The sequence below is a fragment of the Xiphias gladius genome, chromosome 18 (genome assembly GCF_016859285.1).
Source record: "Xiphias gladius isolate SHS-SW01 ecotype Sanya breed wild chromosome 18, ASM1685928v1, whole genome shotgun sequence".
Taxonomy (NCBI): domain Eukaryota; kingdom Metazoa; phylum Chordata; class Actinopteri; order Istiophoriformes; family Xiphiidae; genus Xiphias; species Xiphias gladius.
Window position 1 is genome coordinate 28,007,863 of NC_053417.1, and position 12,957 is coordinate 28,020,819.

The window sequence follows — 12,957 nt, forward strand, 5'->3', positions numbered from 1 at the left end:
AGCCAGTTTATTTTAGTAAAAAAACAACTGAAGTTAACAGCAGTGGTGGAGGACTTTCAGACAGGTACAGTCTGTTAGTTGTTGATGATAAGGTTGCAGATAGACTGCTTTTAGAGCGTGTTCAGGCTGAGCCATGCCTGGCACAGACTCAGTACTAATGTTGAACAGGGAAGTTTAAAATAGCACTTGTTAATGAGGACACACTCGTCAGGGTCTGTCTGGATACCAAACACCTGATGGAGGGAGGACTGTGTCATATACCGTGTTGGTTGTAAAGTTTAGACGTGGCCGGATGTTTAACTAGATACAAGATTTCCTGAGGGGAAGAACTGTTGGTGAACTGAAGTCTGGGGTTAAAGACGCTGAAAAAACTAAATGTTTGAGGAAATACGAAGTGGAAACATCACTCGCTCGTATCACGAGGCTAAGACGCACGGCTTTGGGCTGTCAGAAGCAAACTTCACCGATCAAACTGATCAGGCACAACGTTAAAAGCAGGTCCCGCTGTTAACGTTTTGGCGGAGTGGCGTAGATAAACCACTGGTGTAGATATACATCATTCTGATCGATGAATTAAACTGAGATCATTCACATCATTTAGGCTACAACATTTCTGCAAATTTGGTCTTATAATATGCCGATATATGACACTTTGTGGTTCCTTTATAGAAAATTATTCAACGCTAAGCTAAGATGGTGAACACGCTAAACATTATTCCTGTGAAACATCAGCGTGTTAACGTTGCCGTTGTAAGCATGCAGATGTTAGCGCTTAACTCAAAGCCTAAGTAAAGCCTCACGCTAGCATGGCTGTAGACTCTAAGGGAGACATTTACGGCCCTTTTTTTCAGGTGGTAAATTGCGTTCGTTCTTATTAACTAAAGGTCTGCGCCAAGGTTTTGTGCCTGTAAAATGGAAGGAAAGCAGCACCGCTTGAAATTGCGTGTTTGGTCTCACGCAATAGAGTTCCTGTTCGGATGAGTGGTCATTTCGGAGGATGTCGCTTGTGGTGCAGCTGAACTGTAGTGCGTTATACTGATAAGTGTTTCTATTATTTTGTCCACGCCATTTGTATCAATGAGGGGAGGCTAACAACAGCAGTGCAATGACTTTCCCTCAGTGGCCTTCTGCTCGCTTTTGCTGACTTTTAATGGCTCACAGCCGCTCCGGTCCAGAGTGATTTGACGGAAGTAGGCAGTAATACTAATTAGGTAGGCCCCGATGTTTTTTAATCAGCTTACAGAAATGAGTTTCAAAGTTCGACCAAAACTGATTCAACCACTGACCTTCTCCTTGAACCGACCTCAGACTATTTCATATTTCTCCACACTTTCTGCGAATCAAACACATCTGCAGTCTTAGAAAAATGACGCCGCTCTAAATTGAAAACTTGCTGCGAATTTACGGAGAACCCCTTTCTATTCTTGTAGTGTCAAAATGTCACCTTCACAGACAACATTTACATTTATTCAACTGTATGTCGCTTTTATAGAAAGAGACACGCAGATGAGATACAATCAAAGCCACGGAAGATCCAGGAGAATTTTCCAAGAATCGAACCATACATCTTGGGATCTGGCAGGCAGACTGCCCTGAGATTTGCTGAGCACATTCTTGACAGTCGGTCTGAAAGTCAGACACAACGCTGTTGGAAACATTTAATTTTCATAGACATGTAGAGAATATCCCAAAGGGCCAGAAAATCTCAGTTAACGGCTGAACTAATTACTGTATTTCGTAAAAGTGGAAATGAGGAATGAAAAGAACCAGTAGACACTTGTACACCTGAGCTGAAATCTGCCTCCGGCTTTTTATGTATCACTGTGTGGTATTTATTGCTATCGGGGCTTTCATCACCACTCATTTTCATCTACTTTTTTATCTCTTATAACGACTAAATGCAACTCCTTATTTTCAGGCTGCCTCAACAAGTCTCTCAAGACTCTCCAGCTGATCCAGAATGCTGCAGCACGAGTACTGACAGGAACTAGAAAGAGACATCACATTTCTCCTGTGTTAGCATCACTGCATTGGCTCCTCTGCCAAATCCAGAATAGAATTTAAAATCCTCCTCCTCACCTACAACCCCCTTAATGCTCAGGCACCATCATATCTTACCCCATTACCCCAGGAGAACACTGCGCTCCCAGAACGCAGGATTACTTGTGGTTCCTGGAGTCTCCAAGAGTACAATAGCAGGCAGAGCCTTCAGTTATCAGGCTCCTCCACTGTGGGACCATCTTCCAGTCTGGGTCCCGGAGGCAGACGGTCGCTCACCCAGAGCCTGGTTCTGATCCAGGGGTTTTCTACCTGTTAAAAGGGAGTTTTCCCTGCACCACTTTCTCCAAGTGCTTGCTCACGGGGGGATTGTTGGATCTCTGGGAATAATATTACAAAAGATCACGTCTACACCAGCTCTAAATGGAAAGTGCCCAGAGTCATTTTGCGTTATGCATTAGCTGTTAACGTAGCATTGTATGCTCTGGGGTGGAAATATGTATCTATCAGGCTATGCGTAAATATATGTACATATGCAAAACTCTCTTTATTCATATCAATTCATCACATTATTATTAAAGCCGAGAAACAACAGGACTGAACTTGATCAAACAAGTCTGGGTGAGGTTAACTTTCTCTCTTCATTTTACAGTTTCTGTTTTCGATTTGAAATGCCAGAATTTCTCGACAGGGCTCACTGAAGTTTCATCTTGACAACAGACAAGGAGAAAGTATTTATTAAAAGTCAGGCTTCGTTCACATCTCGGTTCAAGAAAGTTGAAAGTGAGTGAGTGTTTTCTTTTTACTCGTGTTTATTGGTAGATTTGAGTAGAAATGTCTGTCAGAAAATAACAATTTGTTTTTGTGTTTAGCTTCAGTTACTGGGGGGTTGGCAGCGCCACACACACACACGCACACACACACACACACGCACACACACACACACACACACACACACTCAGCTGAAACACTCCATGCTGGCCTTTGCTCTCTCCATCTCGTGTAGGAAGTTGTAAAACTGAGGGAGCGTCAACTCTGGAAGAGACGAGGACAGAAAACAGGAAACATTAACTGAGTTCTCATCTATTGCACTTTACAAGGTAAATAAAAGTTTAAAAAAAAAAAAGAAAAATCAATCAATCAATCTTTTTCAACACTGGTTGTATTTCCCCTTGTACATAGTTTCGGTTTTAACTGCTATGGTTTTGAGTTTCAAACAACTGAGGACGAACATGTTGCCCGAATGTCATGATCGCTATTATGTGGAAGTTTTCAGTGTTCAGAAAATTAAGCAACTTGTTGTAAACCTGTACATAAACTTTTGAGGTGAATTTGTATCCGGCACTCAACCTCGAAATTAAAAAAAAATCTTATTACGGCACGCCTACCCCTTTGACAAACACCTGTCGGCTCTGGCTAGCTAACGTTGCACATGGAGTTTAAGTGAGAAACAGCAGCCAGTAGCGGTGATAACGCTAATCCAGATGAGGCCAAGTTAACCCCTCCAGGCAGTGAGAAATCACCTGGGAGTCTGTCCCAGACCATATTGAGTAGCACAGGTTCAGAGCAGAGAAGCCCACTCACACAGTAAATGTTAGCAGAAGACAAAACGTAGGCAACTGTTAGCATATATGATATTTTTACCATTTGCCTGCACATCGTAGGAGCACAGAACCTCCCTCATTCTGGATATTTGTCAGTTGGCATGTATAAAATTCCTGCCATCAAAATATACCAGACACTGGATCTACAGTGTGCCAGATTTCTCAGAAGCCTGCAGTGTGCACGTGCAAAACTTAACTCAAAGCAAATCGTGTCAACAGGGGATTCAGTGAGTATTGTTCATCAGCGATCAGTTGGATGAATCCGATTTATCCGAGACTCTGCGCCTGTTTGCGATTTCTTCATCTGAAGTGTTACAATGGGCTGCATTTTCCATCCAAGGCCATCAGTCCGCACTGAGCACTGATCGGCTGTCACCAAATCCCACACGGAAACTTTAAAAGTTCGTCCAACCGACGACCAAGGCATCCATCAGAGAGCCCGGTAAACTTTTGTATTGTTAGTTAAAAAGTCAAAAACATCCAGTGGCAGTGTGAGTTGTCTGACTTTACAGCAGCCATTTCTTCCTGACCCGTTTCTGTGCAAAGCTATCCACCACCTTAAAAAATAAAAAAATACACACGATCCAGGGCCCTGACCAAATCGCTAGATGCTAAGAGCTAATTATGCAGAGGTTTCCTGGCGCAGAAACGTTACCACAAGTACCTCACAATAACCGTCTGTTTATTGATCTGTGGTGCGACTTTGCTACTGATGCTCAAGCACTGATAAATGTGAAAAACTTTTCCGACGGGAGAAAGCAGCAGTGGCAGCCGCCGAACGTCAGAAGAACGTCAAAGTAAATTACAGTCTCCATCTCAAGATGGATTTTCTCTCCACTGCCTTTGCAAGCTGTGCATTCCTGCTGATTAAAAATATCTTTCTGCATCGGTCCAGCAACACAGTAGTAGACAAGTAGTTAGGGGGGGGGGGGGAGCAGGTATTTACATTTCAGTGCCATAAACCTGTTCCTGAAAAGAACCTGCTAACCTGAATTACTGATTTACCTCACTTGCAACAGGGTAAAAGTTCAGAATAGCACTCGCAGTTCATGCGTGTACTGTATTTCCTTATTCAACATCATTATACTTCATTACATTATTATTAATCCTACTGACAGCTCGAGATCCGCTTTGGCTCTGAATTTTTTTACTCTCTTCATTTCATCGAGGCTCTTGCCATGTTGTCAGTGCTGTTTTTGTCAGTGACAGCAATAACTCACCCATGTAGACGTTCTCCGTGGAATTCCCCCTTCTGACCACCAGTTTTAACTGCAGGAGGACAAAGTTTGTGCTCAACGAGGCTGAACAAAGACACGTGTAGCTGTGTGTGTATTTGCGTGCGGTCAGTTGAAGGCGGGGCTGACAGAGCTTTCGTACCTGCAGAAAGACGTTGCCCACTTTCTGAATCTCACTGGTGCCGACAGTCACTGGGGGGGGGGGTACACACACATCGTGATACTTAAATTCACACAAACTGACGAATGAAATCGCAAACAAAAACACATTTCTGTTTTTAAGCTAAGAAAATTTATCACTGATTGTTTCTGTAAAATAAATAAATAAATCAATAATACAATGGAGGATGAAACAGTGCACAGAGCTAGCTAGGTTACACTGCCTGGATCTTCATCCTCCAGGAGTCCCAGCCTCCACCTTGTCTTTCTGTCCCTCTGTCTGTCTGTTTCTTTCTAGAGGTGTGAATGATGAGCTTGGTTTTGCCTCTTGTGTGTTTGTGTAGTTTGTGTATTTTGTGTAGTTTGTCCTCTTTCCAGGTCTTGGTGTTGGAGAGGAGGTTGTGTGACTCAGGTCCTATCTGTTGGTGGCACCTGGAAGTTGCTCGACGTCCTCCCAGAACATAGTCTTCATTAATGTTGACAGTCTATAATGTTGTCATCCTGACTGTCCACACTGTAAATCTACTCTGTTGCTCCTTCCTGTACATACAACATCTATTTTCCTGTCTGTCTGTCCTGGAGGACGGATCCCTCCTCAGTTGCTGAGTTGGTGGGGGTTTTTTGGGGTGGAGTTTTTTCTTGTCTGATTTGGAATTTTTAGCCTCTTTAAGCTCATTGTTTTGGTTTTACAGCAAATTTCCTGTATGGTTCAGTCTCACCGCAGCTGTTTTCACCAACCCACCGTCCACCAAACAACAGACAGCTACAGACTCGCTGGTGATGAAAGTAGGACGTTTAGCAGCTAAAGAGACATATTTTTCTCAGGAGTCAACAGGAACCGAAAGGGCTAGAAGGACAGTATTCATCAGCTGGACACAGACCTGACTCTCACTGGTTGCTAATATTGCTGTGTGTCTGGTAGATGTGAAGGTAGGGAACCACATGAAAGCCGTAACATGTCTGTGCTTGGAGTCTGGCGGCCTGTTTTCTAGTTCCTCTACTCTAGTGCCCAAAAACTAACCAATGCAGCTGTAACACTCACTTTTTTTCAATGAAGCTTTTATTTTTTTATTTTTAAACTCAGTCATTTCACCTCTATTACACAATGCTTTTATTTTATTTTTGTCTGACTCATCTTTCCTACCCAGAAGTTGTTAGTTTCAAACATTTCATACACCTCACTTCTTTCTTCATAGCACGGTGGATATTTCACTTCAGATGTTTATATCCCATTTTAAAACTTTCGTAACTGTCTGTGAATAGTTTTTATTTATTTCTTGTTTGATTTCATTATTTATTATCACCTTACTTTTGCTCTATTTTCTTCTTATTCTTCTACGCTGCATTTGTTTAGCAAATTCTTGCTAATGAAAAACAAATTCGGAACTCTATTATATGAAGTTATTTCAAGCTGAAATATGGATACTGCAAAAGCATACTATAAGTTGTTATGGATTTTGGTCGTAATTCTGCGATATAAATGGAATATTACATTCTCCTTCTTATAGAGGTTGCGTTACACTTTATATTTATTGTGGTCACCCAAAAACATGGCCGGCGCTTCAGCTTTAAGGTGTTTTGTATTTTGTAGACAGACCACAACAAAATATGCAAGAACTCCGAGGACCTGGATACTTATAATGCACTCTATATACAGTGGGGTCCAAAGGCCTGAGACCACTTTCCCCAGTGGTCTTTACATTCAGCATTGTATGAGATGGCCCGTATGAATACCAACTTATGAGGCAGGCGGCGGCCATATCGACTCTCCAACTAGTCAGCTCTCTGCGGATGCCCGACTGGGTTCAGCTGAACCGTGGCACGCAGAGACGCGGTCTCTGTGTCTGGCCACAGGTTTTGCATACCAATAAAGAGCACAGTCAAGCGGAGTGCAGCACAGACGGGCAATCCCTGTCCACTCCCCTCATAAACTGAAGCACGTTGTCTTTAAATATGGAGATCAACTCAACAATAGCTCAGCATGATGCTAGTGACTCGCCTGCTCGGCGTATTAGCATGTCTATCACCTGTGAGGCTTTAGAAGTCATTGGGTCGTATGAGTAAACTACGCGGCCTGATAAAGACCCATCATCCCGACACATATGAGGTGTTTAAATGAAACTTAATCCTAAACAAAACATTAGGGGACATAAGCTATGCTAATGACTACGTTAGACTACAGACTCATGGCCATGAATATGCACTGTAACTTTGAGAGGAGAGAGAACTGCAGCCCTCCTTGTGTGTACAGAAATAAACTTACAGTGAACCTATAATTTCCAAGGCTAAATTTGATTTGGTTTTGGTTCGTCCTACCTCCAAACTTCCACTCCATGTCAACCAGCTGGTTCACCATCAGAGTCTGTCCTACAGCAAGTCTGGAAAGCGCTGCATAGTGCTCCCCCCACTGTAAAATATCATTTAAAATGTCACAGAAAGACTCGTGTGCTGATAAAATGATTCTAGGCAGGGTAAGACAGCACTGAAATAAACCAGTTTATGTGCCGGTCCATCATCAGATTGCAAATGATGAACGTCCGGAGATGTTCTTTTCCCCCAAATTATCTATTGGAGTTTTGATTTTGTCCATTAGAGACAAATTTATGAATGACAGCAACTGGGTTTCCATCAAGGAGGTTGCTGGGCGGCCCCTTAACCGTCTTATTTATGTCTTCAAACAGCACTGCACAAGTAACATAAGGATTCTCTGTTGGTGGACTATTGCAGCTTAAAGCCTAAAACTAAAGAAAAAGATTGTAATACCAGGAATTTATGGAAAGGTACCTGCTGTGAAAAATGAGCCGCCTTGTCCTCGTTTAGTCCTGAGGAAACGACAGAAAAAGCAGGTTTGGTTTCATGTATAAAATGTTGACAGTAATGAGTAATACCACAGCGGGAAATCATTTTCAACATGACGCAACGTTAGACGGAGCACAAGAGAGCACCGCCCACCAGCTACGCTTAATCCCCGGCTGAAAGTTGACCCTGTTCGTGATCGACTCGGTGATGAGGGGTTGGGACACGTACCTAATGTCCCAAGGTCTTCTTTGATCTGCTCGGCTGTCAGGTTTTTCTTCAGGGCTCCTGAGGAGGAAACAGGGGAATCACTGTCACTGGCGCTGCAGCTGCAGCTGCAGCTTTTCTGTCCCTGTACAGCTCAACTTCAACGTCTTTCAAGTTTTGAGTGGCGTGGGAAATTTCTGAATTATTGCGCGTGTTTCCAGATACACGTCTGCCTTCCAAAGAGGGTGATAAACTGTACAAACTTTAAGGTTGCGCAACTAGAGCTGTGACCATTAAAAGGAGAAGCTAGTTTTCCTCTTATTTGCTATTGATAACTGGCCTGTTAGAGACTATATTTTAAGATTATTTATTATTATTTTTGTTTTTAAGGCAACGACAAACATCAGGTTTCGCCGTCAAGAGCCACTAGTTTGTACTAAAGCTGGATTTATACATCTGCATCAGAGGGTTACGCCTTACGTGGCTCCCTGTGTAGGCTCAGAGCTTATGCCGTAGTCTACGCCGTAGCCGATGTGCGCCCTCCTAAAACATATAAATGCGCATCGGGGCGTCAGCTGCTACGGAGGTACCCCGCGGGACCAACAAGAACTGTGATTGGTCTACGTGGGCTCCTTGCGTTTTCTCCTACAAGTTTCTCATGCTGGTCGAGGAGTTTCAGAGTGAAACAACCGACAGCGTTTTGGAAAAAAAAGGCTTCATTGCGATGCAAACCTTCCGCTCACCGCGATCACTGTTGTCCTTCACACTGTATGACACAACCTAAACACTCCAGCTTCACAGCGGGTCGCATTTGCAGCAGTCTGGTATTAAGTAACGAAACAGGTCGAACCTCAGCAACGTCACTGGTATCATAAAGTGATTGAAACGTGTGTTAACTGTTACTGTTGTGAATATACAGCATTTAAAGCACAATATGGCTCCATCACGCATGATACACCTGTTTAGTGTTGAGGCGGTGAGATCAACAGGAGACGTCCGACACTGGACGATAACTCAAAATCTACCCAACTCGACTCCCATTAACGTCTCGCCTCATAAATCCAGTTTAGAGTTCAACTATCTCACAGTGGGAAAACTGGTTTCTACCCCGACAGGAGCAGTTGAACAGACTGTGCAGCGTTAACGGAATAGTTTGACCTTTTGGGAGTTAGATGTGGAAGATCAATACCACTCCCGTATCTGTCTGGTAGATACTGGCCTACAGCAGCAGCCAGGTGGCTCGGATTTACACAGAGGCTGGGGCGCATAGCCAGCCTGGCCCCGTCCAAAGGTAATCAAATCTGCCTGGAACCACCTTTAAATCTCACTGATAAACACATTATACATCATTTAATCGTTTAATCCGTTCAAAAACCAAAGTGTAAAAATAACACTTTATGGCAGTTAATCCCCCCAAATACAAAACTAGACATTTTTACACTGTTGGTTTTGTGTGGATTATTGAAAAAAAAGATATAATGTGTCAGTGAGCTTTACAAGTCTGCCAGGCAGATGTTTTTTGGTTTTTTTGACCTTCTAGCTAGGTGTCTTCCCCTCTGTTGTCAGTCTTAATTCTGAGGTAAGCGCATCGACTGCTGGCTCTAGAGTCATACTCACGGTGCAGACGACAGGTAGAGTTTCTCATCTAACTATCGGGAAGAAAGCGAACCCGCATATTTCCCACAGTGTCTAACTACTCCTTATCGTGTGATTGAGGGCAGATAAGGCGGGCCAGAGCAGGGCCAGACTGAACATCAACAACAAGATTTCCACCACATTATTTCAGTCTATCATCTGGGAATAACTGGTCTCAAAGAATAAGGTGTTCAACAGACGGAGGATGTGTGTTTCTCCCACCCTGCGGCACCAGGAGGACGCTCTTCATCAGGTTCCTCAGAGGACCAGCGCTCATCCCATGTTCCCCTGCAAACTCAGTGAGCTGCTGCATGAACCTCTCCGTCTACACACACACACACACACACAAAAATCCATGCATTCATTTGCACACACACACAATAGGACAGGCAAAGTTTCACCTCGGTTCAGTTATCAGGGCTAATCAGTGATTCCAAAGTCCTATTAACATCAAAATTGTGTGTGTGTGTGTGGCCGTGTGTGTGTGTGTGTGTGTGGCCGTGTGTGTGTATGTGTGGCCGTGTGTGTGTGTGTGTGTATGTGTGTGTGTTTACATAATCACCTCTTTTGGCTCCAGGAGGAACTGGAACAGAATTTCAATCAGACGGTGAAACTGCTGCAGAAAATGAAAAAAACAGTCTCTGGTAAAATTTTCAGCTGCATTTTTTTGGTTGGAGAAAAATCCACTTCAATCAGCTCCTCGTATCAAGAAATGCAGAGCGTGAGTAACAACTAGTAGAGACTTCTGTCCTTTGCGCTATGTCGATTAATTTCACAAATGTTTTCACCAAAGTATTTTTCCCGCGGGGTTTTTCTTCCCTGTCTTTAAACACTACTTACCTGCAAGACAATCGTTTTTTTGTATCTATACAGAGACTTTTAAATGAAACGCATGTCATCCAACGAAGCTGTTTGCATGACTAATTTGTATTGACAGTATTTTAAAGAAACTGCTGACTGGTTCCAAATCAAAATAAAAGTGATGTCTTCCAGGAAGGGTCTCCTGGTACCAACGGGTGTGAGTGTGAAAAAGTGAAACTCTTCCCTGCATCAACAGAGTTTAAATATCGCAAGCGATCACTGTTTTGTTTGTTTGGGATGAGACATCTTTTGACCCCTCTGGCGTTTCAGAGTGAACTCCTGGTAATTCACATATCGGGCGAGAACTCACAAGTTTCTTTCTCACATTTGACTTTCTATTAAATGACTGGCAACAGTTTCGGGCCCTGCAGACGAAGGCAGAGCCCGAAACATCTGTGTGGGTAGTGGACCGATGCCAGTCATTTAATGAAGAGGAAAATGTACGAAGAAAAACTGCTTGTGCTTCCCTGCTCCTACTTTGATTCCTTTTTTTCGCAGCCATTTACACCCTGAAATAATGCGACCTTCACCGAATGCCGACCTCTGCGCAACATCACCCTACTCCTTCCCGCTTCATCTCTCCCCCGACAGTTCTGAGAGCTTCCGTTTCAAGATTACAGGTAAAGCGGCGTGTGCTCCAATGCGCACCTGGTAGACAGGTACACGGGACAATGAAATCAAGCAAAAATTAAATAAATACACTTGAATTCCCAGGAACTTAATCGTGAGGAGGGTCCTGGGAGTTCAGGACCCTCCTCATTGTGAAGACTTCATTTCTTCAAGTGATTTTCATTTAATTAAAGTGGACTGTAAATTACAATCTACTTTTTTTTTTTTTTAAACAGGCTAATCTGTGTCTGACTCCACACATTAGAGGGCGAATGTTTGGCAGATATCTTATCTTGAAAAACCCTTTTCGTAGCAGCTAAGAGTCTGTTCTTGTTTTAGGAACTTTCAGCCGCTATTTCTTGCATGGCCGTGAAATAAAACGTAGCCAGAGCGTTGACATCGGAAAAAAAGGCTCATTTTTTAGCCTCTGTTTGCTGCCGAGGTTGTATTTGCTTCTTTTCACTTCAAAAATGAAAAAATGGTCATAGACATTTGCCCCGGGGTGGCCGAGGCTTTCCACGCAAGCGCCTATGAGCATGGACGGGCCCCTGGGAACAGACACATAAAAGGGATGGTGTGCGTCATTCTTAGTCATTCAATGTCTCCGTCAAAGAAAACCGCTGTGTCTCCCTGGGCCCATTTTGCATCTCTTTCTTGTTGGTCTGGGCCCGTGTGCGTCTCGCTGTCGCCATTTTCCGTCCCTCCGCGTGTCTTTACCAGCTGTTTTGAGCCTCTCTGTTTGATGTTTGTCCGTCTGTAGCTGATTTGTGTCACTTAGAAGTGGACTTGGGGCGTTCTCTCAGATCATTTTTGTCTCCTTCTAGCGATCTGCATTCCCCTTGGACCGTTTGGCATCTGTTCACGGTCAATTTGTGACTCTGTGTGGTTGTTTTGTGGTCGTCTTCAAACGCAGACTCTGGCCCAGGGGGCCCTCGAAGACCTCGGGCCCCCTGCGCCTGCGTCCAGCAGACCTGATCAGTGATGTGTCCGTTCATAGGAGAGTTTCTGAGACTAATACTTTTGTGTTTTTACTGGAGCCAACCTCTGAACGCACGGCTTTCACTTGGTTTCTTCTTCCGCCACTGGCGCGCACGCACACACGCGCACACGCACAGGTACGCGGTCTGCCGTCACATGACTCACATGACCTGTCGCCATGGCCTGATGAGTTCACTGACGGCTCTGAAAGACGAGCCGGTCGCGACAGTTCACCGGCAGGAACCGGGCGGATTTTCACACACCTGTGTGTGTGTGTGTGAAGGAAGGGGTTAGACCTCAACGACGCCAGCTCAGCTCCGGACAACACGATCATTTAATAAGCCGGGAGTCGCGGGAAAAACAAGGGCTGAATTTACCTGCTCGTTGAGTTTGTTCAGGTTCTGGAAGTCGGTGCTGACCGAGTCCGGTAAAACGTCCCTGGTGAAGTGAAGCTGCATGTTTTGGGGTTTTTTTAATTTATGTTTATCTGCAGAGTTTCGCCGAAAAAACAGAAGCTGCCTTGCTCCGCGATGGGCTTCCTGGTTGACCAATGCGCATGCGTACCAAACGGCAGCGACCGTCTTCCCACGTATCGAATGTGAGAGAAGTTAAAGCAGGAATTTAAAACATGTGACCATCAAAACGTGGTTTAAACGGGTCGGTTGAAACGGTTCGTCCCGGGGGACACTTGGCCAATGTTACGGTGGTTCCCGCTCACATTCTTACGTCCTCAACCCTCCCCACGGGGACGGAACGTGGGGAGGGGGGGGGGGCACTTCCCTCACCTGGGGGGCGGGCGACCCATCTCCTCTGACCTCTCCGCGCGAGTCGACTCCACAATGGCCGAGTCAGAGTTCGCGCACTCACGCACACGC

At 44.4% G+C, this 12,957-nt stretch overlaps 2 protein-coding genes across 2 annotated transcripts in view; one reads left to right on the forward strand and one right to left on the reverse strand.

Moving 5' to 3' along the window:
* Nucleotides 1–2,620: 2,620 nt before the first annotated feature.
* commd7 (COMM domain containing 7) lies at nt 2,621–12,818 on the reverse strand. The gene is made up of 9 exons (XM_040152163.1): nt 12,460–12,818; nt 10,197–10,250; nt 9,857–9,959; nt 8,024–8,080; nt 7,781–7,818; nt 7,313–7,403; nt 4,980–5,029; nt 4,823–4,871; nt 2,621–3,033 (listed from the first exon to the last, which is right to left on the reverse strand). The coding sequence occupies exons 1-9, from the start codon at nt 12,538–12,540 to the stop codon at nt 2,957–2,959; spliced, it is 600 nt and encodes a 199-aa protein (XP_040008097.1). The 5' UTR covers nt 12,541–12,818; the 3' UTR covers nt 2,621–2,956.
* The window catches only part of dnmt3bb.1 (DNA (cytosine-5-)-methyltransferase 3 beta, duplicate b.1), a 40,902-nt gene continuing 38,993 nt past the window's right edge, over nt 11,049–12,957 (forward strand). The window contains exon 1 of the mRNA XM_040152161.1: nt 11,049–11,115. The gene's annotated coding sequence lies outside the window, so the exon portion shown is untranslated. The remainder of the gene's footprint in view (nt 11,116–12,957) is intronic.